Below are 27,943 nucleotides of genomic sequence, written 5' to 3' on the forward strand. Positions count from 1 at the left end.
CGGTGATTTATACCCAGGGGACGCGCTGAGGCCACGCGGATAATATAGATGCAATGACGTAAAGGAAATAACACAAATTCTTGCATAACAAAAAGAGCATCACGATCGCCCCCCGCTGCTTCTCGCGTGTCGGCAATTTGTGCTTAATGAGCGGAGGGCACGAGGGAGGGCCCTTGCAATGCGTATTGTTTGGCGGAAAATTAACACTTAAATATACCTGTATTAAAGTAAAAAGAAACATCGTCATTATGGCCATCATGCAGTCACTCCTCGCCCCTCCCCTCCCCACATCAACCCTCCCCACCTAGGGCAGGACAAAGACCCCTCGCAGCTTTGCCGAGTCATCCCTGTCAGATTATCGTCTTTTCCAGTCCGCCGAGGCAACACTTATCAATATACATGTGTCTTGTGTTCGGATTCATAAACGTCGATGAAGTCATTTGTATCTCTCAACACATCTACCTTTGCTCATAATTTAGATACACTGTGAACTTTATCTCCCTCTCCCTCCTCCTCAAAAAATGTGGTCAAAGGCAGGCACTGATTTCTACCATCGAAAAATCTTTACATTTCTTTCGAGAAGTTATTAGTGTCCCTTCACCCAGAGTCCCAAGAAGCAGGTCTCAGTGTTAAGAGTCATGCACGTTAATTGGGCGATCCTTGAGAGTTGCTGATTGAAGGATACAGTGGTTAATGTGTTTGTGGGAGATGTGAGAGATGTTTGCTTGATGGACGCGTGGGAGACACCGATTATAAAGGGATGACTGTCATGTTTCTCTTTTTCTTTTTTTTTTCTTGTTTTTTTTGTTTTTTTTTACCATGTGTAGTATTTAAGTGCACTTGTATACCTAGTTACTTAACACACACACACACACACACACACACACACACACACACACACACACACACACACACACACACACACACACACACACACACACACACACACACACACACACACACACACACACAAACTTATAAAGAACTTAAGTGAGAATTTATGATATTGTGCTATGAAACAGTGAGAAGGAGGAGAAGGAGGAGGAACTGAAAGAAAAAGGGAACAAATCTACACGTACACACACTTTCATCTCTCATGCGTTCTCGTCTCTTAAAGGATCAAAGGATCAAGGATGTGATTTGGCCGCTGGCGTAAGTTCAACTCAGAGAGAAGTGATACATTGCTGTAAATATTTCACGGTGTGTGTGTGTGTGTGTGTGTGTGTGTGTGTGTGTGTGTGTGTGTGTGTGTGTGTGTGTGTGTGTGTGGAACGCAGTCCGTCTATTGACTTTTCAAGGATATTATCACCTTTTGCTTGCTGAATATCTCGCCGTGCCATCAAAACATCAAAGGTCAAGGGCATGGGGACGAGGACGGGGATGATCGCCGGTGCCACGCGTCACTCTACACTTCCCTTTCTCCCTGCATTCTCCCTCTTCACTCCCGCAGCCTTCACCTGACTCAGAGAGAAATCAAGAGGGTATGTATCGTACTTACCTTGCCACCTGCAACTATTCTGACTGCTACTGCTACTTCTGTTATTGCTGCTACTACTGCTGCTGCTACTGTTACTGCTAGTTCTACTTCTACTAGTGCTACTACTTGATGGGTGTTGTTCCTGCTGCTGCTGTTGTTCTTGTTCCTCTTGTTCTTGTTCTTGCTCTTCTACTACTACTACTACTACTATCACCACCACTACCACCACCACCACCACCACCACTAAAATTATCTAGAGTCCGGCCACACTACGTTCACCTGTCCGTAATTGAGTATGCCCGGCAGGAGCAAGCTGCCTTCAGGTATTGCTTAAAAGGAAGCACCACTGTGGCCTTGGCTTCTGATATTTATCATGTAGATTTCACGGGCGAGTCGTGTAATCGATAATTGTTAGCGTAGTAATTAATGTGTACAGGTTATGAGCAGTTACTTACTAGAACACTATAAATATTGTTCCTGCAGGTGAGGTTGGAATAATTTATACTTTTAATGTAATTAGTTCAGTGAAGTGTAGTTTATTGTAGGTTAGGTTACGTTAGGTTAGTTTTTTTTTTTTTAGTTTAAGATAAGGTAAAGTATTGCTAAGTTAAATTTGGATATGACCATTATGCTGTGTTAGGTTAGCTTAGATTAGGTTAGCGAAGATAAAGCAAGGTGAGATAAGGTAAGGTCAAGTTAGATTAGGTTAGGTAAGGTAATGTTGTTAGTTTGGGTTAGATAAGGTTACATGATACATTACATTACATTACATTACATTTCAGTACATTATGCTAGTGCCGAGTCATTAGGAAACTTTAAAAGAAGATTAGATAAATTTATGGAGGAAGATGATAGGTGGAGATAGTAGGTAAGTTTCATGCAGGGACTATCACATGTAGGGCCGACGGATCCCTGCACCTTCACTTCTGTTCTTATGCCCTTATGTTCATAGGTTAAATTACATGAGTTCAGGTTAGTTTAGCTACACAGGATGGAGGTCAAAATGCAGGTGTGACCGATTGAATTCTTGATCCCGTCCCCACCCTCCGCGTCAATGTGGTGTTTGTGGCCACTCCTCCTACTGGCGAATAATTAATACAGGATTCTTGCAGTGACTTGACCACAGACAAGACAAGTGACATTAAAACAGATAGCAGCAGCCAGACGAAGAGTTATATCCAGACAGACAGACACGCTAACCTGCTTTGCTTCTTAATATGAAAGATAAACAAGACATCGTTAATTGAATCGAACTATCTTGTGATATTCTCTCTCTCTCTCTCTCTCTCTCTCTCTCTCTCTCTCTCTCTCTCTCTCTCTCTCTCTCTCTCTCTCTCTCTCTCTGTTACATATAGATAACAAATACTAATTAAAATATTGATCTAACTACACTACTACTACTACTACTACTACTACTACTACTACTACTACTACTACTACTACTACTACTACTACCACAACCACTATTACCTTCACCACCACCTCCACCACCTCCATCCCCACCACACAAAACAAGCGGACTCCTGGCTGTGTTTGGCATGGTTGCAGGGACTCCAAGTGACCTTCCCTTGCAAGTGGCTTTATTTGTCTGGGAGGTGCATGGTGTTGGCGGGTGTGATGGGTGTCTACCAAATTAGTAGTTACGAGGATCTCCCCTTGTTAATTAGCGAAGGGGGCAGGAGGAGGAGGAGGAGGAAGAGGCGGAAGAGGAGGAGGAGGAGGATGATCAGCGGGAGCGAAGGGGGGTGAAGAGGTCTTCTTGGAAAATGAGTGAACGTGTGGGGGTCTTTGATAATTAGTGAGTATGAAGGGTGTCTGTGGCTTGTGTGTGTGTGTGTGTGTGTGTGTGTGTGTGTGTGTGTGTGTGTTGTGTGTGTGTGTGTGTGTGTGTTGTGGTAAATGGTAGTTAATTGGACAGTTTGGGGATAGATCACGATAACCTTCACACACACACACACACACACACACACACACACACACACACACACACACATACCCGTCAATTTGTGCATATTATCTCTCTTGTAAGAGAGAGAGAGAGAGAGAGAGAGAGAGAGAGAGAGAGAGAGAGAGAGAGAGAGAGAGAGAGAGAGAGAGAAAATCATATACACACCAGGAGGTCGAGGTTCAGAAGTTCGCTGAATGCTAAGCTCTGGGATTACCACTTGACACACTTAAACCGAAGCATCACCACATGACCCTGTTATGTCATAGCCGCTTCATATCGTCATCCAATACTCAAGGGGGAGGTAGGAAGTCCTTGTGGCGACATACATTAAGAGGAAAAGCGTTGGAAAAAAATACTAAACGCTTAAGAAAACAATGTAAATGAAAAAAAGAGAGCATGTGTGTATTATTTACTCCTCTCAGTCTTTTGTCCTTTGTTTGTTTGTTTGTGTGTGTGTGTGTGTGTGTGTGTGTGTGTGTGTGTGTGTGTGTGTGTGTGTGTGTGTGTGTGTGTGTGTGTGTGTGTGTGTGTGTGTGTGTGTGTGTGTGTGTGTGTGTGTGTGTGTCCCCTTTCCCCAACACTATCTCTCTCTCTCTCTCTCTCTCTCTCTCTCTCTCTCTCTCTCTCTCTCTCTCTCTCTCTCTCTCTCTCTCTCTCTCTCTCTCTCTCTCTCTCTCTCTCTCTCTCTCTCTTCTAAAACTCTTATAACCCACAAACAAATAAACAACAATAAATATCTAGGTTAACAAAATGCATGTGTGTTTGTAAATACGGAATCCAGTTACGTATTTAGATGAGGCGCTTCTCACGTGTTACTGAGACGGGAGGAGACAGGATGTGGAGTAAGCTTACCTGTTTGATATGGATATTTAAGTCATTTTTTCCTCATGCTGATCTACTTCGAAGCTTCTGACCTTTGCAGGATGTTTGTGGGAAGGTGTCGGGGGCAGGTGAGAGTCTGAGTGCGGTCCTAGTCAGATGTTAATGATAGTGTGATTATCTCCTTTTTTCTGATGTTTAAGTGAAGGGTCTTAGCTCAGTTACGCGCGTATATGTGTTAGGGGGGTGGTGGTGGTGGTAATGGTGGTCTTGGTGTTACTTGCTGGATGTTATTTTTGTTGGACAACTTGTACGTGTTGTGGTAGTGGTGGCATAGTAGTAGTAGAAGTAGTAGCTGTAATTATGTTGGTGGTGGCGATGGTGGTGACAGAAGTAGTGGTGGTAGTGGCAGTATATCCAGATTATGAAAAGAACAAATACCTGAAAACGTTACAATACATCTATTAATGCCCGGGGTTAGGAGGGAGCAATTTTCTATGAAGTACAGATTCAAACATGGCGCCATCTTCAGTTACCCTGGAAACAAGACCCTCCTTCACTTCCTCTACTTTCACCTACAATTATCCCTATTTTAGTTTTCAGTTCTCTTATCGCATACTGTACCATTTATAAATTAACCATAAATAATTATCCATGAAGGTTCTCCAAAATGTAGGTAAGTTAAATAGTTATTGTATTCATAACCGATTCATTTGTTTCAACGGGGCAACCAGTCAGTCATATCGTGTGTGCCGCGGATCTGTGTGTGTACCTACGTTGTGTTGGTTGCTTTGTCTTTATTAGTGATATACGGAGCTTATGGGCAGCTTTCGAGTGTCGAGGAAGGAGGTGAGTGTTTTATGTATGTTTAGGATGTCTGAGGATTAGGTTGAAGGTGAAAGGAAGAGTAATTTTAGATGTAATGAGTGACATAACTAGCGGGCGTTCGAGGGACAGCCAGTGATGTGGTTACGGGCAATTCATCCTCCTGCTTCCTTGTTTCTTCCAGGCTCTATGTCATTCTTTTATCATCTTTTCGTAGTCTCTCATCATTCAGGATGTTTCGGAGGTCGTAGTGTCAGTGGTCTTGCTGTTTTTCTGATCTTCCTTCCCCTCTCCCTCCCATCCGGTACGCACTGGACTAGCCAACATTGATGCCGCGAAGTACGTAGTTGGAACAGAGGAGAGAGAGAGAAAAAATACTTAGTGCTCTGCGCGTCGACATTTTCAGTCAAGATACCCTCCATGAATTACATTCATATTTAAGTTAATGACATTTGTGGATAAATTTGAAAACACATAGTTATGGTGGAGGTGGTGGGCCAGGCCATATGTCTAGATATTTATGTTATTAATCATGCCGTTACTATTAATGTTGTTGTTGTTGTTGTTGTTGTTGTTGTTGTTGTTGTTGTGGTGGTGGGGGTGGTAACTGTAAAATAAACATTATTATCCTTGATGTTTGACATGACTATTGGAGTTAGAATACTAATGAGAACGTTATATTTAGTAACACAATCAATACGTATCAGTCCTTGCTTGCCTCTGTTTTTGGGTGTGATTGCGTGTGATGCTTGTCTTTTCCGCATACGTGTCTCGCGGGTTACTCACACAATACGGGTACGAACATTTTATTCCTTTATCTTCCCTTCCGATCTATAAATAAAGCTGTCTCTTTGTCTTATGTACACGCCTGTCTTTTCCTATGTTTACACTAAAATATTCTGAGTGTTCAACATATGTATGCTGAATGTTTTTACAATATGTATATTTTATTTCTTTGTTTTCCTTGTCACTTAAATAAAACGTAATAGAGTGTAAGAAGAGCATCCGGTATAGATGCCTGATTTTTATCTTGCTTCCGCTACATAAATCTGTCTGTTCATGACTTGTTCTTCTTTAATACCTTGCTCAAATTACAAAAATAAAACTTCACCTTTTTTCTTTTGCTTACGTGACCCAAAATTTACTTGTTCGCCTTGTCTCTTTTCCCCACCAGGTGATACTTCCGCCGCAGGAGACCCGTTTCACTGCTGCAGCTTCCCGGCGACGCTGCAGGTACGGAAGTACGTGTTTCCTGCCCGTCACCATCCCCCATGACCCTGCGCCGGGGGACCAGGAGAACGAGGAGGGGGAGGGGGCGCGGTGGGATGGAGGAGATGGGCGTGGAGAAATGAAGCCACAGGGGAGACGTAGCGTGGTGGCTTGGGGAGGCAGGAGTCAGGAAGGGTTGGGAGGGAAAGGTGGCAAGGCGGGACGGTGAATATTTCAAGGTGGTGCTTCGATTATTTGAGGACGTGGGTGTGATGATGATGGTGACGAGAGAGAGAGAGAGAGAGAGAGAGAGAGAGAGAGAGAGAGAGAGAGAGAGAGAGAGAGAGAGAGAGAGAGAGAGAGAGAGATTTCGTTGTGTTTGTTTAAGATTTTGTTATTATATAGTGATAATGTTAGTATACCACTACCACCACCACCACCACCACCAGTCACAATCACCATCTCACTGTCACCATAATAACTATCACCACCATCACCACTCATCATCTCACGAGGTCACCAGCAACATTACCCTGTTTGTGGCCTATACCCTGCATGGTCGCATCCCTTTACCCTTGACACCGTTCACCTGTGTGTGTGTTGCCTCCTCCCCCTCCATCCACCACCTGACGGAGGCCCGGGAGGCGAGACGTGACGCTGAACACGATCAATGGCCGCCCCTTGTTCGCTGCTCGGCATTATGTATCAATAAGTTAGCTGCATTCGATTGCCACTATTATTTCATTCCTTCGATCATCCCTCCTTTCCTCCCCTCGTCTGACCCAATCTTTACCCTTCTCCCCTTTCCTTTCCTTCCTTCGTCTGCTTCCCCTTCACCCCACTCTACTCCCTCCTCTCCCTCCCCCTCCTCCTCTTCTTCTCCTCCTCCTCCTCCTCCCAGACACTCAATCAACACACTCTTTCATTCCTCCTTTTTATCCGTCTTTCATTCCTGGCGCACTCACTTTTACGTTCCTTCCCTTTTCTCGTCCAATCTCCCTCCTCTTCATTGATTTTGTCGTCGTTTTCTGTGTGTGTGTGTGTGTGTGTGTGTGTGTGTGTGTGTGTGTGTGTGTGTGTGTGTGTGTGTGTGTGTGTGTGTTCACTTTTGTCTGGCTGCTTACCCACCCCCCCACCTTTCTCTCTCTCTCTCTCTCTCTCTCTCCTCTCTCTCTCTCTCTCTCTCTCTCTCTCTCTCTCTCTCTCTCTCTCTCTCTCTCTCTCTCTCTCTCTCTCTCTCATGCATCTCACACGCTTCATAATCAACAGGTGTTATGCAAGAGCAGTGTGCGTGCCGCGGCTCATCACAGAGGTGCCAGGGTACAATAGGAGCGTCTCCATTGAAAACTACTCATTTGTACTGCGGGACATAGACAGGTCATACAAAGCCTTTGGAAGAGCCATCTATCTCGAATTATTATACAACCTCTGTGCATGGTTTAGGGTATATTTCCTCCTCCTCCCCATCTCTCTCTCTTCTATATATAATCCAACACTCACTTCATGTTTAATAATCTGCCTTTTTTTTTCTTCCTATCCCCTATTTCCAGCTTATCTGCCTTCATTTTTTTAAATTTTTTCTCTCTCTCCTTATCTCCACTTCCAGTTTTATCATTTATGTACGAATATTTTTTTTTCTGATGATCATCCTCGTCTCTCCTGGTCTTCAGTTCCGCCTCCGTCTCTCGTTGATTATTCCCGTCATGTAATCCTCACCTTCACTGCCTCTATTGTGCGTTTACCCATGTAGTCGAGTGCGCTTTATATGCATGCACTGCTCCTAATGTGTAAATATTTATGCAACATTGATTTGGCTGAGAGAGAGAGAGAGAGAGAGAGAGAGAGAGAGAGAGAGAGAGAGAGAGAGAGAGAGAGAGAGAGTGAGAGTGAGTGTGTATGTGTGTGTGTGTGTGTGTGTGTGTTCTCCCATCCCACCCCTCCTCAGCCAGGAAGCCCGAGTTAACAGTGCTCCTCTAAACGTGAAGCCGCACAACAAAGGCCAGTGAGAAACGTGCAGGTAATTTTAAACCACTTTGTCAAAGGGAGGATTCGAACCCAGGTCACTCCAGTTGTGATATTAGGATTTCACCACAGCGCCACCGATATTTGAAACATAATACATGCTGGCGGGTGTTCCATTGCAGTCATCGTTAGACACACACACACACACACACACACACACACACACACACACACACACACACACACACACACACACGCACACACACGGGGACTCCCTACACATGCATACACAATTACGGGAAGCGGCTTGTATGCGTATTGAATTTCTGAAGTATTTTCATTTCCACTTTTCAATTTACAGTTCTGAGCGAGCCTATAGAGAGAAAGAGGCCTAGTAGAGTTACAAAATTACGTGTATAGGCTCAGAATCTGTAGTCTGGCATTAATATTATTATAATCTCTCCACTCAACACTATTCATCTCTAAATTTAAAAAGGAAACACTCTATTACACATTGACTAGCACTGTATTATGTATTGATTAACCATTTGTCTATATATATTACTCTAATCTACTGTGCATATTTATTGAACATCTATCTATACACTAGAACACGCCGCCCATTGCCGTGAGAGGAACACATTTGCCGTCTCGTGTTTTCTGAGAGGAACCCGTCTATTGTATTGATTGTATGGATTTCCGGGTGTTTCTTCGCGGTATTCAGTATTGACGCAAGAGTCTTGCCCATTAAGTATTCAGGTGTGAGCAGTATTGGCCGTGCTAGATTATATACTGACATAACAGGAGCGGGGCAAAGGGGCGACTCATGACTGTATACTTTAAACATATTTCGTGACCTGTGGGGAGTAGTGGATGTTTAAGTATTGGTATGGTGAGGACTAAGAATGTGTGTGGGTGTGTGTGTGTGTGTGTGTGTGTGTGTGTGTGTGTGAACGGCATTTTTCCCTTTATTTTAAGTGTGATGCATAATTTGGTGTGGTGAGAACTAAGTATAGTATAGGTGTGTGTGTGTGTGTGTGTGTGTGTTCATGTTTCCCCCTTTATTCCTGGTATTATGTGTGTGTAATTATTTGTGAGGAGTTTTAATTGTTCAGATATTGCAGAGGGATTAGTGTGTGAGAGTCGATGGATATGTGTGTGTGTGTGTGTGTGTGTGTGTGTGTGTGTGTGTGTGTGTGTGTGTGTGTGTGTGGATGTTTGGCATGTTTTTGTTTCTTCCCTAGAGAGGTTGGCCAGATGCTACCACAGTATAAAAGTCAGTTTTATTGCCATTCCTGAAAGAGTTAGCCTATTCAGTTTTATAGGTGTTCTGATACTCCTTTCACAAATACGTTTAAGTCATTGGAAGGTGGACAGATAGAACCAGGCGTAGAGTTCTATAGTTTCTCTCTCTCTCTCTCTCTCTCTCTCTCTCTCTCTCTCTCTCTCTCTCTCTCTCTCTCTCACCAACGTGTTAGTTCTCTGTATGGTTCCTTCTCTAGTGTGGCTATCAGTGTGGCTTTCTTCTTTTTTTTTCCTTCTCACTCCTCGGTCACTCCGGTGTGGTCCTCCTTCGTTCCTCGTAATCTCGCCTCGCTTCGCCACACCTCTCCTCGGCCGCCCCATCACGTGGGTGGCATCGCTCTCCCGGGATCGCTGCTCTCAGTTCCCTCGTTCGGGGCTGAAGTAAGTCCTTTATGTATAAGTCACGACCACATCGGATCTTGACCCAGTGAGCTTGGCCTCTCTTGCTCATGACCCACTCACGGGGCTTTTCCTCACTGCGGGGCCTCAACCCTCATCCCCTCCCTCACTCCCTTAGCCACGCGATGCCTCCATCTCCCCCTTCCTCCTCCACCCCTCCCCCGCCTCGTGCTTTCCACCCGTGGTCATAAATGTTGGGAAATTTTATCGTCGACTCGTGTGGCGCGTCTCTCAAAACTGTTTGTTATGTTTGCACTGGGAGTTCGCCGGCAGCTTTAATATAAGGTCAGGAAAAAAATATTTATATACGTATATATATAACGGGGATATACTCTTGACAAAGCATCGTGGTATAAAACATTTTTTCCAATATTATTTTTAGATGAAACTGACTGTGATGAGTGAGTGTGGACAGATGGAGAGAGAGAGAGAGAGAGAGAGAGAGAGAGAGAGAGAGAGAGAGAGAGAGAGAGAGAGAGAGAGAGAGAGAGAGAGAGAGAGAGAGAGAGAGAGACACACACACACACACACACACACACACACACACACACACACACACACACACACACACACACACACACACACTAAAACAAACAAAGCTAACGGGTTCAGCTTCAAAGCACAGGACAAGGGACACACACACACACACACACACACACACACACACACACACACACACACACACACACACACACACACACACACACACACACACACACACACACACACACACACACACACACATACACACTAGGCAATCGGTCACACCTGCACGCTTCCCTCACCTGGCGCTGGCGTTAAGGGGAGGGGGAAGGTGAGGGGGAGGGCGGGTGGCGCACTTAAGTAACAACACCTGACGTGGATTACTCTCACTAAGTAACATTAATTTGATAAAGAGTACAGCGGCATGTTACTTAAACGCCATAATCCTCATATTCCTCATAAAAAAGAACTTTTGTACATAATGTATATTTTTTATCACTGTTTGTGATAAGCTGTAGCCATCATGTATTTTTTTTATTTTGTCCTCCCTTCATGATTCATCACCGCCAAAGCCACCATATGGAATCGCAGCGCTGTATTAAAATCAATACAGATTATTATTCACATCAGCATTATCGCTCATATTACAGAAAGATTAATGAACTGCTGGGTGAACGGAGAGACAGAGAGAGAGAGAGAGAGAGAGAGAGAGAGAGAGAGAGAGAGAGAGAGAGAGAGAGAGAGAGAGAGAGAGGGGGAGGAGTCTTCGCCTTTACTATCTTGGTTTAGAGTAGATGGTGTCACTTAAATGTACCTTTTCACAAGCATTTTCGTTAGAACCAAAGATGTCTGGTGTTGTTTGCTCTTCCTTTGTGTTCATATGTAAACCTCCTCATCTTCCACCACCACCACCACCACCACCACCTTCACTCCTACAATACTACACACCATCACAGACTCCGGAGAACAAAGCAGCGGGTAGGAATAATAATGTAGCCACCTGTCCTAGCCTTTGTTATGCACCAGCCTGGGAAAAGCAAGTGGTTCGTATACAGAGGCATTAGTGTGATATGGATTTGTGGCGTTGTGACTGTGATGGCTGGGTGGTGGTGGTGATGGTGGTGGTGGTAGTGAGGGGGGTCAGAGGGAGGTGTTAAAGCATTAAGAACATTATGGTCATTGTGTTGATTGAAGCTTTTCCTTTGATCGTTTTGTGCGTCCGTCGAGGGAATAACTGGTAAGAGAGAGAGAGAGAGAGAGAGAGAGAGAGAGAGAGAGAGAGAGAGAGAGAGAGAGAGAGAGAGAGAGATTATACTCACGAAAAAAAAGTTAAACAAATGAAATTAACTCTGTAACTTTTCCCAGCACACACACACACACACACACACACACACACACACACACACACACACACACACACACACACACACACACACACACACACACACACACACACACACACATGCTTTGACCCACTACCACTACCACCACCACTACTACTACTACTACTACTACTACTACTAAAAACTACAGTAACACCAACACAACAACAAGCATCAACACTGAACTTATAACCGTAACAAACACCTATTTTTCCTCCCATCAATCTACCCATCACCCATAATCGAAGAAAAAAAACAATAGTAATGAGACAAAAAAAAAAAAAAAGAAATCAGTAACAAAGGGGAATACGAGTAGCTAGTAGTAAGTAATTCAATAAGTAATTCAATAAGTAATTCACAAGTCATTCTATTGAGAGGGTCTGACGCACGAAGGGTAATGGAAGGGTCCCCTCTATATCTCCACATAATGAGAGGTTTAACACTCACGCTGATGGGCATTACACGTGGCAACCCCATACGTGACACCAGGTGACGGCCGCTTAATGTAGGAAGGGGCGGTCCAACTCAGGGGGAGAGGAAGGGAGAGGGAATTGAGGAAGAGAGAGAGAGTGAGTGAGCGAGAAGGGGGACAGGAAGGAGAGGGGGAGGGGTGTTTAAGTGAGATAAAGGGAGAGGACAAGGGAAGGAAAAAGAGAACATAGGGGGAAGTGAACAATGAAAGGGTTGGAAAAAAAGAGGCATGATTGGATAAGGGAGGGAAATTATGTGAATGGAAGAAAGGCGAGGAGTATGATGGAAAAAAATGGAAAGTGAATTAGTGGAGAGAGAGAGAGAGAGAGAGAGAGAGAGAGAGAGAGAGAGAGAGAGAGAGAGAGAGAGAGAGAGAGAGAGAGAGAGAGAGAGAGAGATGAAACTAAACAGAGACAATGAAAACTACTGAAAATTTGCAGTGTTTATTTATTCGATGTGTAACAATACTTTGGAATCGAAAACTTTAAGTGAAATATAACAACGAACGGAGGGAAGAAAGAAAAATATATATATAAAAAAAAATATGGTACGAAAAAAAAAAAACTCCTCTCCTCTCCCCTCCTCTCCTCCCTTTTTCTCCATCAGACTCTCACACTCCCTCCTCTTTTCTCTCTTTGTCTCTCCATTTATTAATTCACCATCTTTTCTCTTTTCTTTTTTTTTTCCCCTGGTGTTGGCGTTGGTCCAGCTGACGCCCCCATAAAGATCAGGCCCCAGGTGGTCAGGACTCCGTCGAGTATCTGAAGTCGAGTTGCTTTTTTTTTTTCTTTCCTTCCATCGATTGGTTTTATTTTTTTCTGTTCGACTCCTCCCCCACCCCCATCCCCCACACACACACACTTTGCCTAACACGGGGACGCTTGATTGGTGGTACGCCGGGATTAGAATGTCTGTGTTTTCTTGTTTTTTTTTTTTCTGTTCAATATCTAGATTTACTGTGGCGTGGGAATAAGTCTTTGTTTGTGTGTGTGCTTACTTGTTGATCTTTACTTGTGTGTGTGTGTGTGTGTGTGTGTGTGTGTGTCTGGTTATCCACTCCGTTTGACTCATCCAGCTCCTGCCCGCCCTTCTATCCATATGTATGTTATTCATTCATTTATATATCTGTCATCGACCATATGCTTGTGATACGTTTTGCTTGTATTTTTAGATGTTTTTGTTTGTCCGTCAATGTTGTAGTGTCACGTTGTTGTTGTTGCTGGTGGTGATGTTGGTGGTGTTTGTGTTGGTGGTGGTGGTGCTGCTTCTGCATTCCGTTAAGGTTATCGTGTGTAAAGATAAGTGTGAAGAAAGTTTATTAATTGCATTTTTTTTTTTGTTACGATCAGATACAGTCATCAGATACACGTTGCGTCAATAAACATAAATGAATAAATAAATACGTAGCTAAGTTGAGCGAGAAAACTCATCACCACAACACTTTCTTCCCTTCTCGCAGTGGTTGTCGAGGGTAACGAAACCTATAGAATTAATGTCATGTCCGTGAATGTGTGAAATGAAACTCAAAGAACTAATGGAAGTCGATTGTGCGCCAGGTAACATTTAATTAGATGGCGCACAAAGGAACTCAGTGAGGCGTGGCAGCAGTCAAGGCGGTGAGTGAGCTGTCTCGAGTGTCGTTGTTCGCCACTCGCCTGGAAAAGAAGTTATTTAATTGTAAGGAGGCTTCCCTTGGGCTGACTGACGATCTGTTTATCCGTAAAGGCTTCAAGAGACTGCTTTTGTTCACCACAGACGTTAAGTTGTCGGAACTATAAACGAGAATTGGTACATTTACGTTAAGTGTTTTGTTTTCAATAATATATATATATATATATATATATATATATATATATATATATATATATATATATATATATATATATATATATATATATATATATATATATATATATATATATATATATATATATATATATATATATATATATATATATATATATATATATATATATATATATATGTATGTGTGTGTGTGTGTGTGTGTGTGTGTGTGTGTGGGTGTGTGTTTGTGAAAAGTACGAAGCCATGGAAAGGGAACAAGAAAACGCTGAAAAGTTTCATGCATTTGAAATTAGGTCGCTATATAAAGAAAATGTCTTTCATCCGTCTGAGTTTCACATCAAAGACAGTCGCCATATACCAAAAATGACTAAGAGAATTTTCTTTCATAGAACACATCTTTTTTGTATGAGGTCACGTCAAGTAAGGGGAGACGAAAGGATCCGGAAACCTTGGCCGGCGAGGAGCGTGTCTGGTGGTAATCTGAGGCTGGCGCCAGGCTCTCGTGCAGCGGGATGGGAGCCTCAAGATGACTGTACAGATCGGTGTCTTTTAAAATCACAAAGGTGAGGCTGTTGGCTGTTTTGTGATGGGCCGCCGCGCCGCGCACCGTGGGACAAGGCTCTGCTCCTAACACGGGAACCTGACGACCCGCCTCTCATGATGAGTAGCTGCTGGTTGGACATTTTCCTTGTTTATACGAGAGGCGAATGGGGGTGACCGGCAAGTAAACACATGTGGACAAAATGCGCCGTGACTCTATTCTGGTTTTTTACATGGAAAGGCAAACGTTATCACGCAACAGTGTGGTAAAGGAACGTCCTTTGTCACATCAGACGAAGCGTGATGCCTACAATCTACTCAGGCTGGTGTGTTAGGCCTGCCGTCTGTCTGGCTTGACGTCATGTCATCGACTAGGAAATGTCTCTTAGGCAGCAATTCTTCCTCTTATCAGCGTCTTTAGTGTGTGTGTGTGTGTGTGTGTGTGTGTGTGTGTGTGTGTGTGTGTGTGTGGTATCATAAAAGTTGACATACACTTATGGCCCTGTTGTGAATAACCAAGATCAACAAAACATCACACAAGCCTGCCCTGTTTCCTCTCTCAGCAACAAGCACATCTACTACGCACGCCACGTTGCTTGCTGCGTGGTCTCTCAAACTAGTGGAGAGTGACCATGTAAAATTCCTGCGGTTTACAGCTTTGCCTATTTGAACACTCCTAAACCTTCCAGATAATACCTAAAAAATAGCTGGAGGCGGGGCTGTGTAGATAACCACCACGGGTCTTTGGGGGTGGGGGGAGAAGGAGCGAAGCAAGAGGAGGAGGTGGAAGGAGGAGGCTTTTAGAGGAAGGAGGTGGGGTAGGGAATGATCTCACGGTGTGGGGTGACGTGGCGTGTTTTAAGTATGCACTGTCATAGCTCGGGCAGGTAGGTGGTGGATAGGGCGGAGGTTTCACCGCAGCTTGTGTCTGGGTTATTGTAGGCGTGTGGTGCCGTCCGCTGCCGCCGCCGCGAGCGTGAGGCGACTACTAAATGTCTCGCCGTGCCGTCGCCTTGTGCGTCTCCCCACCACGATTGTTGACTCGCAGAGAGAGAGAAAAAAAAGTATAATTATCTGTTGTGAGGGCGTTGTTCCCTAAGACTGCTCTCCATTTTATACACTCCAGATGTTGCTTTACTTTGTTCTTACCACGAGAGATAAGAAAGAAGAAAGCTGATGACCACCGCCAACACACTCCCCAATGAGCTACATGTCCACATTAACAGAATTACTCCTCGCATTCATTGCATTTCCCGCCGTCCTCCCCCACGTTGGCCAAGCAGAATCAGATGCCGCCACGCAAAAGAAATATTAATGGTTCTCTTTCATCATGTTGACCCCGCGTGACGAAGTCTGGTTTAGGTAGGTCGTAAAAGGTCAGCTTTGGCTCACCTTAATCAGAATTCCACCTGTGTGGGAGCGTATTGACCCTGGCTAACTACTAGGCTGGCTGGCTGGCTGGCTAAGCTAGCTGAGTGGCTGGCTGGCTGGTCGACGAAGTACAACCTTATTGGTTGTTTGGTCCAATAATAGTGGTAGATTGGCAATTTAGGCTAACTGAACTGGTTGGTTGTCCAAGGAACGACTGTCTGTTTGTCTGCATGTCTATCAATTTGTCTTACTGGTTGGCTGGTTGTCTCCTTGTCTATCTGGCTTGTTGATTGGGAAGCAGATTAGGAAAGACCGGCGACTTAAAGTTCTGTAGGTTTTCTTGAAGGTTTTCAGTCGATGGAATGTGCATGACGAGCAAAGAGAGAGAGAGAGAGAGAGAGAGAGAGAGAGAGAGAGAGAGAGAGAGAGAGAGAGAGAGAGAGAGAGATGCCTGAGGAGTTATGAGGAACTGAGGGGGACTATGGAGCCATTAGGACCCGGGTGGCTGGGTGAGGGGCGAGGCGGGCAGTCAGTCAGGGCGCCTCGTAGGGTTATTGTGAAAGGCTTAATGGGACCGACGCCTTCTCTGTGTGGTGTTTTGCCCCTTGTCAGGTTCTTAGAGGACGTGTAGATCACCTTGGCGCTCAGTGACCTACAGTTGTGTGTGTGTATGTGTGTGTGTGTGTGTGTGTGTGTGTAAGATGATTTATTCAGTCTGTGTACCCGAGTAATTTGGTGGATATACGTCACCACTTTCATTCCTCTTCTTCCTCCTTCTCTCAAGAGCGTCACGTCTACAAAAGAACGTCAATATTACTAAAGGAACGCCCTACTTACAGATCCTTTCCCGTCTTTATTCATTTATTTATTTTTAACACAAATGAACGATTTCACTGGTCGATTAAGTAAACAAAGTAGATGAAATACGAACGTAGACTAATGTAGAAAATAAAGATAGACTGAAACATCGGTTTATTTACTTAAATACGTACGCAAATAGTAACAGGGGTGAATATAGAAACTGTAGGATAGAAGTAGGAATGGGAAGCTAGAAAGAAACATAATATAGAACAGGCATAACAGTAACGCAGACTGTTAAAGAAATGGAAAGGTAAAAAAAAAAACACAGGTTGCTATAGAAATAAATAAAAGGTAGAAAAGATGTCTTAAGTCGTCAGATACTTCCATAGCTAACCGATCTCCTTCTCGCTCTTTTATCCACTACCCACTCATCTGTAGCCCCTCCTCTGTGCCTTTAAACGTTGCATGCCGGACGGGAGAAAAACACCTGTGAAATATTGAGTGCCTCTTCCACGTGAGCGCTCCGGCAGTACAAACAGTGCGGCCGTTGCTGGAACACAAGAGAAATAAGCTAATTTTTTTCTGTCTCTTTTTTTCTCTCTCCCTTTCTTTTACTGGGAAGTGACCGCGTAAGAATAATTGGTGTATACGTATTGGTGTATAAACTTATGTTTTCTTTAAGGTGATGATGTATTTTCTTTTTAGTGGAAGTTTTTATAATGATTTGTTATATCAATTTCTCCGTTTTTATTTATTTATTTATTTATTTATTTTATTTTTTTGTGTGAATGTGTGTGTGCATCATTATTATTATGCGATATATACATTATGTTCTCATTTTTTTCCCTGTAAGATTGAATATGTGCATTTGGGATTATATATATTATTTTGCTATTATTCATGTACTGTGAGGATGTGTTATTAATATTCTTTTATAGCGAATTTAATATATTTTTGGTGCATCTTTTGTTGCTGTTGTTGTTGTTGTTGTTGTTGTTGTTGTTGTTGTTGTTGTTGTTGTTCTTTCCATTCTTAATTTAAGAAAGGAACGTATTCAGGCTTGCCGTCTACATTTATTTGTCGCAAGAATGTTTTATTTTTATTTTGTCGTATCTAGAAAGGGACTAGGGTAGCTAACATTTTTACTGAAGACACGTGTGTGTGTGTGTGTGTGTGTGAGTGTGTGTATGTGTGTGTATTATTTATTCATAAGAGAGACATGTTTATTCAGTCTTTATCATATTAATGATAAGGTTCTCTCTCTCTCTCTCTCTCTCTCTCTCTCTCTCTCTCTCTCTCTCTCTCTCTCTCTCTCTCTCTCTCTCTCTCTCTCTCTCTCTCTCTCTCTCTCTCTCTCTCTCTCTCTCTCTCGTATTTGTTTTGGCCAAGCTGATCAATCAGTCATTTGAACAAAGCGACGCTACTCACCGTATTAGGAAAGATTTAAATACTTTTAGTTTTTCTTCGCTTTTAGACATGCGGTGTTAGATATTAGACAATTCATCAAAGAGAGAGAGAGAGAGAGAGAGAGAGAGAGAGAGAGAGAGAGAGAGAGAGAGAGAGAGAGAGAGAGAGAGAATGTGCATGCGTGTGACTAAGTGCCTTTAGAGTGTGTGTGCGCGCGTGTGTAATGGGCAGGCAGGCAGGCAGGCAGGCGGCAGTCGAGGCTGGGTGAGGGGTCAGTTTAATCAAAAAAGGCCCCGTCACACCTCAGTGCCTCGGTGAAGGAGAATCGCCGGTGCCCGAGTCGATGGATCCGGGAGACGCCCAGCCAGGGTCACCCTCCCTCGGCGTGGACGGCAGGTATTGATAAGAGTTCCTGCCCCCTTCAAGCATTAGTGTGCGGCGGAGGGAGGGAGGGAGGGAGGGAAGGGTGATGGCAGGTGTGTGTGTGTGTGTGTGTGTGTGTGTGTGTGTGTGTGTGTGTGTGTGTGTGTGTGTGTGTGTGTGTGGGCGGTTGGATGGGAGTGTTTTGTCTGTTTTTTGTTGATGTTTGTCTGTTGCTGTGGTTATGTTTCTGGGTTTCTGTTTCTATGTTTATTTTATCTTTTGTTAATCTCTCTCTCTCTCTCTCTCTCTCTCTCTCTCTCTCTCTCTCTCTCTCTCTCTCTCTCTCTCTCTCTCTCTCTCTCTCTCTCTCTCTCTCTCTCATAACATAATGCTGTCCCCTGATTTATTCCTCGTAACAAGTATTTTAACTCACTTAATGACTTAAGCCCGACTCTTGTTATTGGTCCCGAGGGAGGGAGGTGGGCCGCTGATCACCTGATTGTGCTCACCTGGCGGGGGAGGAACCTGTTATCCTCGGTCGATTGTCGAGATCTGACAACCTCGCCAGAAGGGCCATCACCCCGCCACGCCCAGCCCTGAGTTATGGATGAGTCCCGCCACCCATTATTCGCCTCGCTGCTGAAATGCGTCCGCTGATTCAAGGAGGTTTTGCTGGATATTGGCAAGTGTTGTGCTCGCTAATAGTTGCCAAGGGGAAAATGAATGTACCCGTGAACAAACCCTTAACCTTTTAACTGTCGATTATACGTCATATGTTACTAAATTCGTTACTCTTAATGAATTCAGTGAACTAAAAATAGCCACTTGCACTGGAATATTTGAACTGAACTTTTGTTGCCAGTAGAACGTGTCTCTCAAAGTGGTTGTGTAAACTTCCGCCACAGCGTTTTAATAAATTTGAGAAGACATACCAGTCAGGCTGTTGTGTGAAATATTCAGGCGGATCTTGGCGTAGTGTGGAGACAGTTTGGTCCGCGTAACTTCTAGAGTGACAAGTGAAGAGCAGAGTTCCCCGTCCCTTGCGTGTGCTCGGCCGGATAAGGCAGGATGGTCGGTGTACGGAAACGTCACGCGCACTGCCGAGGCGTGGAAAGAAGAGAGAGAGAGGGGAAAAAAAAAAGTTCTTGTTTAGCCTCGAAGGAGCGAGCGATGACCGGCGCCTGAATCACTTGTATTGTTGCTTCTCGCTTTATTGGAATTAGTCATGCCTTGTGATGCAACTTTAATGTAATTGTGGAGTTGAGACACTTGTATCTTTATCATCTTATCTTGCGTGCATTGTCTTAATTCCTGGCGGGTAAGTAATGCAAGGTCTTTGTCCTCGCCGCCTCTTAGTCCCTCCCTCCTTAAGTCATTATCAGCTCCTGCCTCAGCGCCTGTGTTTGGGTAGACGCTTGTATAGATCATGCTCAAGTGCCTCTCAAGCCCCACTCCAGACCCTTCCAGACCTCCCCTCCAGGCTCTTCCAGGTCCCCATCCAGGGCCATTAAAGCGTCATCTAGATCCCCCTTGACTCCTCCTCCGAGACCATTGAGATCATGAATGTAGAATGTAAAGAGTTCCATTTGCTGTACTTTTATTAAAACTACTGAAGGAGGAGAATAGCGCCGCTCGAGTTGAATTAGGGCCAAATAATTGTTGAATCAAATTAAAACTTAAGAGTTGCCCTCCCCCTCTTACTTTTCTTGACGTTTATCTAACAACCATACCCATAAATACTGCTATTTTTCTGTACGTGCGTGTGTTATAGTATACTGGAGCATAGCATTATGTAGCACAGTAAAGCAGGAGAGCTGGAGGAATGGCGTTCCCGGCAGAGACTGGCAGGAAATCAACAATAGCTGCGACTTCCTCGGAGCGCCCCGGGCCAGCCAGTCGCCCCCGAGACATGTGAGTACGTAATTATGCAAATACGGGGAAGATCCGGAATGAGGGAGGAAGTGGAGGAGCAGGAGGAGCAGAAGGTCGGGTGGATAGAAGGAGGAATACGGGAGAAAAGAAGAGGAAGAGGAGAAAGGTAAGGAAAGTAGGGTATTAAGGATGAGGAAGCAAAGGACGAGGATGAGAAGGGCGTTGAGGTTGGTTGGGTTTAGCAGAAGGGTCGAGGGCAGGATGCGAGATAAACGAAGACACAAGGATAATGAAGATCACAGACTCCCTCCCTGATTAGCCGCGCCGCGCACCACGCCAGGAGTCGCTGCTCGGCTTGATGGCGTGTCTTTTTTATGGGTGTGCTTTGGATAGTGATTACCATTTTTATGGCTTAATTGCCGTGTGTGTGTGTGTGTGTGTGTGTGTGTGTGTGTGTGTGTGTGTGTGTGTGTGTGTGTGAGAGAGAGAGAGAGAGAGAGAGAGAGAGAGAGAGAGAGAGAGAGAGAGAGAGAGAGAGAGAGAGAGAGAGAGAGAGAGAGAAAGTAAAATTAGATTAGTTCAATAATACGATGAATTGTAATTTTCCCTATTCCCTCTCCCTCTCCCTCGTAAAATGTGATTCAGGTAATGCGTCGGTCTGGGCGTGGGTCATAATCACACGTAATGTAATCGTGACGCTCACCTGTGCGGCGTGAAAGGTGAGGGACTCTGAGGGTCGGTACGGAACGCGCAGGACCTGTTTTCCGTGTCCTTCATTAGGCCGGTGATTAATGATGGGAGAGAATGTGCGGGGGATTAACTTAATTTCGGTGCCTTAATAATCTGTGTGTGGCGGGCTGCGCGGAGGACAAATATCTCTGGTTTTCAGGCTGATAATTGGACAGCTTACACGGTAATTGCGCCGCAGCTCCCAAAGCTCCACCGTCACACCCACCCATCCCTTCGACTATCAGACATCGACCCCCAGATCTTTGTTCTTGCCGATGTCTAATTCCTGCCAGCACTTATACACCGCACCCTTCCTCGCACATCCTCATACACGTTCTCTCCCAGCATCAAATCACATCCACTCATTACTCCTTCCTTTCACATCCTCACACGTCCTCCCTCAGCACCTGCACATCATATCCCTTCCTGTTACACCCTCACGCACGTCCTCTCCCGGCAATGAACCGCCTTCATACCACGCACCTTCGTCATCCCTGCCAGCATCCCTCCACAGTATCACCCCCTTCCTTTCACATCCCAAAACTCCAAATATTCTGTTGTTTTATCAGTTTTCAGCTATAAACCTTTCTTCACTCCCATTCCTCGGGGTTCCCAAACACGAGCCTCAACCTTCTCCCCTAAATGATGTCCGAGAACATCATTAAGGCCACCTCGGACCCTCTTATCAAGCGGTCTCACGTTACGCAGTGTTCAGGGGGAGGAAGGCTGGGAATTATCTCTTTGTTTCCCTTCTAGACGACAGTGGGGAGAGAACGCGGGTATTTCTCTTGCATGGAGTCGCCTTGTCTATCTCCACCCCCCCTCTCTCTCTCTCTCTCTCTCTCTCTCTCTCTCTCTCTCTCTCTCTCTCTCTCTCTCTCTCTCTCTCTCTCTCTCTCTCTCTCTCTCTCTCTCTCTCTCTCCTGTTGTGGCCTCATCAGAACTGTAGGATTTATGCAATGAGTCTATAGATTTAGCTGCCATCACGGAAGTACTTAGTGTCCCTCAGTGCAGAACACTGAGGGGGGATTAATGACCGAACTTTATTGTCAGTGAAAGGCGTTATTCGCGATTTTCTGACCTGTTGTCTTTGTATTCAGTAATTATGCTGGAATTACGTGCACCGCTGCTCCTTCATTACCCTGCAGCTCGTGGCATCGGTGAAAGCGGTGCGAATACTGAGACAAAGTTACAAGTCCACGTGAGATTGTCAGCGTGAGGAGGGAGGTTGGGAGGGTGCGGGGAAAGCAAGGAGGTCGCCCTGGTAGCGTCAACGTCAGGAAGGTCTTGGGCAGGACTCAGGAGGGAGGAGGGAAGGTAGTGTGGCGGGAAGTTGTACAAGTGTTATTGGCTCCGTGCTGCTCCCGGACTCCAGGACGAGACCAAATTAGTCTGTGATATGTAAGTCTTCAACAATTTGTGAACCAAACGAGTGACGTGTGTGTGTGTGTGTGTGTGTGTGTGTGTGTGGGTCTCAATTTTATTTTTTCACTATGAGATCATGAATGGTAAAGGTGGAATAATGAGAAATAAATAATTAATGTGTCAGAATGTAGATTATTCAATTTCCGTAGCCAAGCAACAGCCTGACACAGTTTGGAGTTACGAGCACACCTGTGTTGCACCTGATGAAAGGTTTCCCTACGCAACGTGGCTGCCCCTGTGTTACTGTGCAGATTAGTAATTCGTCCCTGACGGCTTGGCTTGGCTTGGCGTTTTGTGGTTTGTCTTGGCGTGATATGGCTTGGCTTGGCTTTGGTTTAGCCTTGCTTGCTACCTCCACTTTTTAGTCATGTATTATTGATTCAATTTCCCTGAAGATGTGACGCATGTTTGCTTTTAATGTTGAGTCACTGACGAGATTGTAGACCTCCATTACAGTACGTGATTCCTTAACCTTTGTTGCTATATTCACGTGTGTGTGTGTGTGTGTGTGTGTGTGTGTGTGTGTGTGTGTGTGTGTGTGTGTGTGTGTGTGTTCGTCAGTCCGTCCGTCTGTCAGTCTGTCTGTCTCCGTCCACCTTTTTTTCTTCATGTAACACTTTTAAGAAAGAGCCTTTCTGTTTACTTTTTTTATAGCTTCAAAGACTTCACTTCCGGGAAGGACAGAAACTTTTCAAATTTTCACATTACCAAGGAAATAGAAAAGTATAAATAACATTTCGTAGCAAATATCCTTAAATATATTTTCTTTTTACAGCTTGTCGTACCCGCGTGGCATTCAGGTTACACTCTTAGTACTCTTGAGCTTATAAATAAAACGGTGATATAACCTCTCGCTGGCTGTCAGTATTTTCAGGTCCGTACTAGGGGTGAAGTGAAGCGCAGCGGCACAGGCAGCAGCTGTAGGGGTCGTGAGTGCACATTAATGAGGCCAGGTGTGACCGAGAGTAAGGGCAGGTGTTACCATAACCCAATATGCAATTACGTTTCAATTCTAGATAAATACACTCGCTGGCATATATAACAGAGAGAGAGAGAGAGAGAGAGAGAGAGAGAGAGAGAGAGAGAGAGAGAGAGAGAGAGAGAGAGAGAGAGATTATTACCTGGTTGGTGTGCTACGCGAGTGTCGCAGGTGTTCCCTACAACGTGGGTGAATGTGTGAATGTGTCTCGACTTGTATATGTATAATTAACAAGTCGGTGGGTGTCATGCATGAGGGAAAGGAAGACTTGCCTCAGCTCTGCCACCCGCCTTGTGAATCTTGGAGATTTTTAAACTTTTTTTTTCTCTCTCGTTTTATCCTCTCGTGCTTATCCATGTTCATTTTGCAGTATTCAACTATCCATCGTCCTTAAGCTGCTCCAAGCCCTGTGTTGAAATAATGTTTAAGTAAATAAGCAAATAATCATCGGAGTGTAAAGTATTCCTAGAGCAAGTAATGTTTTTTTTTTTTTTAACTTTTTTCTTTCTTGCATGTGTCTTTTGTATGTTTTCTAAGCTTTTGGCTTAACTTTTTTTTTTTCTTGTCTATGCCTGCTTACTTTATGTTGCGTTGCTGTCTCTCTCTCTCTCTCTCTCTCTCTCTCTCTCTCTCTCTCTCTCTCTCTCTCTCTCTCTCTCTCTCTCTCTCTCTCTCTCTCTCTCTCTCTTTCCGCAGCTGAAAGGCTTAAAAGTGAAACTCGGTAACAAAATATCACTTGAATATTTTTTTCTTTTTGCTCCAGTGCAGTTATATGTAAAAAAATGATCCACATCTCTTGCCGGAAATGTTGAAAGGTGCGTTGTAAGAAAGAAAGTAAAAATAAATAAATAAATAAATAAGAAGAAAGGAATATCACTGAAATCTTAGTATGAGACATTTGTATTCAGCTTACTTCCTTTGTCGATGTATTTTTTTTATTTCAATCATGTAAGAGAAGCATGTGTTTGGAATGAAAATAAAGAAAAAAATGCTACTCGTCGTGTGTGTGTGTGTGTGTGTGTGTGTGTCGGTTTATGCGAGTATAATGAAACAGCGATGATTTTTTTCCTATTAGTCCTTGTTTTGAATTAAACATAGTGTTGGAGGTGGTGGTTGTAATAATGATGGTGGTAGTGGCAGTAGCAGTGACAATGCAAAAAGGAGAAAAAATCTAGTAATGATGATATATTCAATCACTACTTACTTTTTAGGGTGTTTATTTATATATCTATGTTTACATACTACCTGAAATGCTCTTTATTATTCATGTTATGTTAGTGAAAAATTTAAATTACTTACACACACACACACACACACACACACATACACAACACACACACACACACACACACACACATACACACACACACACACACACACACTAGTCAGTCTCTTTATTATTCAACAAACGTGCATTACCTTCAATTGATATTCATACGCTCCGGAAACACTAGGCAGAATATGAATCATCTATATTTTCTTTTAATGTTTTTTTAGCACCGACAAGGCTAAGAGAGAGAGAGAGAGAGAGAGAGAGAGAGAGAGAGAGAGAGAGAGAGAGAGAGAGAGAGAGAGAGAGAGAGAGATTATAGCACAGTACCTGCACATATCGTATTCCGTTAGAGCGCAAAACCGACATTTCGTGCACAGGGCAGACTTAGCTTAATATATTCTTGATAGTGAATTACAATTTTTTACCTAGCTTGCAAGGAAGCCATGTTTTCATACCTTTTTTCTTCTTCTCATGACCAAGGAACCTTCAGAGTTCAGCTCGTTGACATAAATTTTCATAGCTGCACCGACCACTTCAGTAACAATCACTATCATATTTTAGTGAACCACAGCAAGTACATGACAATAAAATGACGGTCTGTCTTCCGGAACGTGAGGTCTCAGTAAGAATATTTTCATATATCACTGAAGTTGTTACTTTGGTTCTTATATATAGGTGTTCTCTTCACTGATAGCGTAAACTCTTTGTTAAAATATCACTAGAAAAATAGTCATACAAACTCTTCCTTAACTAACTTCCGCCACATTCTGTTAAAAAAGCAGTCGAGATAAGACAACGAAACATTCAAGAATACCGCCCCAATTGTAATGGCAACGAGTGGCATTACGAAACAACATAATTCACGGCAGCGCGGGGAAGGTTATAGGGCGGTGCCTCAGAGCAGTGAGAGTGATCGGCCTCTTGAGTTAGTTACATCCCACCAGGAAGAGAAACCGTGGCGAGTGTGTAAATAAGAGGTTAGCGAGCCGAGAAGGGGGTGAATAGAATATGAAAGGATCGAACGCACCGGGTGAACAGATTACTCTCAAACGAGGCTTTGTGCTTGGCGAATGCAGTTTATTGTTCACTAGTAATAAATTTTGCCTGCAAGACTACTCTATTCTGCGTGTATTCGTGTGTGTGTGTGTGTGTGTGTGTGTGGTAGTGGTAGGGATGATGAGAGATATATTCACGATCTGTATTTGGGCTTGTTATGGGCAGGTGTTTATTAAGAAGCGAACACCTGCAGCAGGTGGGGGAAGGGTCAAGGAGGCGAGCAGCTGCGGGGCGGCGCGTGGGCCTGGCGGCGCGGCGATCAGGGTTGATTGTAAGGGGCCGCGTGTTTTGAGGTTGTGGGTTTGTGTGTCAAGTGAGGCTTGGAGAGGCAGCGTGGTGGAGGGGTGGCGGCAGGGAGAGCGAGGAGAGGGAAATGCGGGAGGGGTTTGTAAGCTCAGTGGGTTAACCAAGTGGTCGCATGCAGGAATGTTATCGTTCACTGACGTTTTTTTTTTTTTTTTTTGTTACTGGACGCGGTTGTTAAACGTGACCAAGATTCGTATACGATGATCGATACGCGCGCGCACACACACACACACACACACACACACACACACACACACACACACACACACACACACACACACACACACACACACACACACCTAATTATTCATCATCTGACTTTTGCTACACCCTTCAGACTTTTGATATTGTCTGCCTATCTATTATATCTTAAGATCTTGTCAAAAATTTACATATTTTTGTATATCAGCCGTAAGTCAAGGCGACAGTTCGCGCGTAAAACACTTGAAGGCAGATCAGGCGGCGCGCCAGGTGTGACGAGGTGAAGTAACTGTCGTGTGATGCTGTGGGGAACGGGCGGCCCTGTCCTCCTTGCACGTCCGTAGTTATAGTGCTCGGGTTGTAACACGGTAGACCAAGAGCTGCTCTCTGACGGCCTTTGTTATCTGTTACTTTTTTTTTTATTACTATTATTTATGCGTCAGGGTACGTAGTGCATCGATTGGCAGATTCAGCGAGTTTGGAAAAATGTAGACACGGTAAATATTTGTGCAAAAAATAGGGATGATAAAAAGAAAAGTGCTGTGAAGTGTTTGTTGCTTGGCTAGGCGCCACGGGTTTTGGCAGCATTAAATTGTATCTGCATTGTCAGCGAAGGCACTTCTGGGAAGAAGGGCTAGACAGCTTCATGTAACACGTTTGTTGTGCGTTCCTTCCCAGCCCTCGTTGAGTTATTGTCCTGTTTGTGAACGTGTGTGTGAGAGATTTTACAAGATTATTATTGCAATAAAATTTTAAACTATATATAGTAAAGATGACTACAAGAGGAATTCAGAGTGGGTGGAAGGTGGGTGGGTGGAGGCGCACAGCACACGGGTCTTGAGGTGTGAAGTACACCGTGAGATACTGCTGACCGAGAACCACAAGGCCAGCTCAGTTACACGCCATCAGCACGCCGAGAGGAAGCCTTGCACACTTGAAAACACCCATAAAAGTCATGTTTAGCTCCTGATGATGCAATAAGAAAGCAACCGAGTTCCCGAGGCGAGGGTCGGGGAGGAGGCACCAAGGGAGGCAGGAGGTGTCGTAAGGTTGTGAGGAGAGTGTTGTCATGATGTCTTGCCTTCATTTTCCAACCCATCCGTCTGCACAATGGCCGGAAGATTTAGCGTCGGCAAAGCTACCTCAACACGCCACGCATTGATGACTCACCTCCCGGATTTGCCAAGCCACTGACACTGCGCGCATATTGCTAAACCCCTCTCACTCCCCGCCGCTGCCATACGTGTCGAGCCTCGCAGCTGGCTGCCGCCGTCATCACCTCGGTATTTATAGACAAGTAGTCACGACCTCATGGTATGTGACGGAGGGTTCATCAGCCTCGTAACATAGTTGGACGTGTTTATAATGTCATGGTTTTGTTTTCAGGCTTAAATTTATAGGGAATGTTGGAGGCTTTGGAGGGTGCGCAGTATGGCGCGAGAGGGTGGCGAGGGTGAAAGGGGTAAGGATGAAGGACTGTGGTGAAGGGCACATGCCATAGCACGGGACAGACGTGATGACGGGAGGGAGGGAG

General features: G+C 44.4%; 1 protein-coding gene across 3 annotated transcripts in view; it reads left to right on the forward strand.

The window, feature by feature from the left end:
- Positions 1-4,968: 4,968 nt before the first annotated feature.
- LOC135100013 (uncharacterized) overlaps positions 4,969-27,943 on the forward strand; it is a 271,043-nt gene continuing 248,068 nt past the window's right edge. For all 3 annotated transcript variants that reach the window (XR_010268482.1, XM_064002841.1, XM_064002842.1), the window contains exons 1-2: positions 4,969-5,093; positions 6,244-6,302. Coding sequence is in view for 2 of the 3 variants with exons in the window: in XM_064002841.1 (XP_063858911.1) it covers positions 5,064-5,093; positions 6,244-6,302 (89 nt within the window). In the remaining variant the exon portion in view is untranslated. The remainder of the gene's footprint in view (positions 5,094-6,243; positions 6,303-27,943) is intronic.

Source organism: Scylla paramamosain, chromosome 4, assembly GCF_035594125.1.
Source record: "Scylla paramamosain isolate STU-SP2022 chromosome 4, ASM3559412v1, whole genome shotgun sequence".
In the NCBI taxonomy this organism is placed as follows: Eukaryota; Metazoa; Arthropoda; class Malacostraca; order Decapoda; family Portunidae; genus Scylla; species Scylla paramamosain.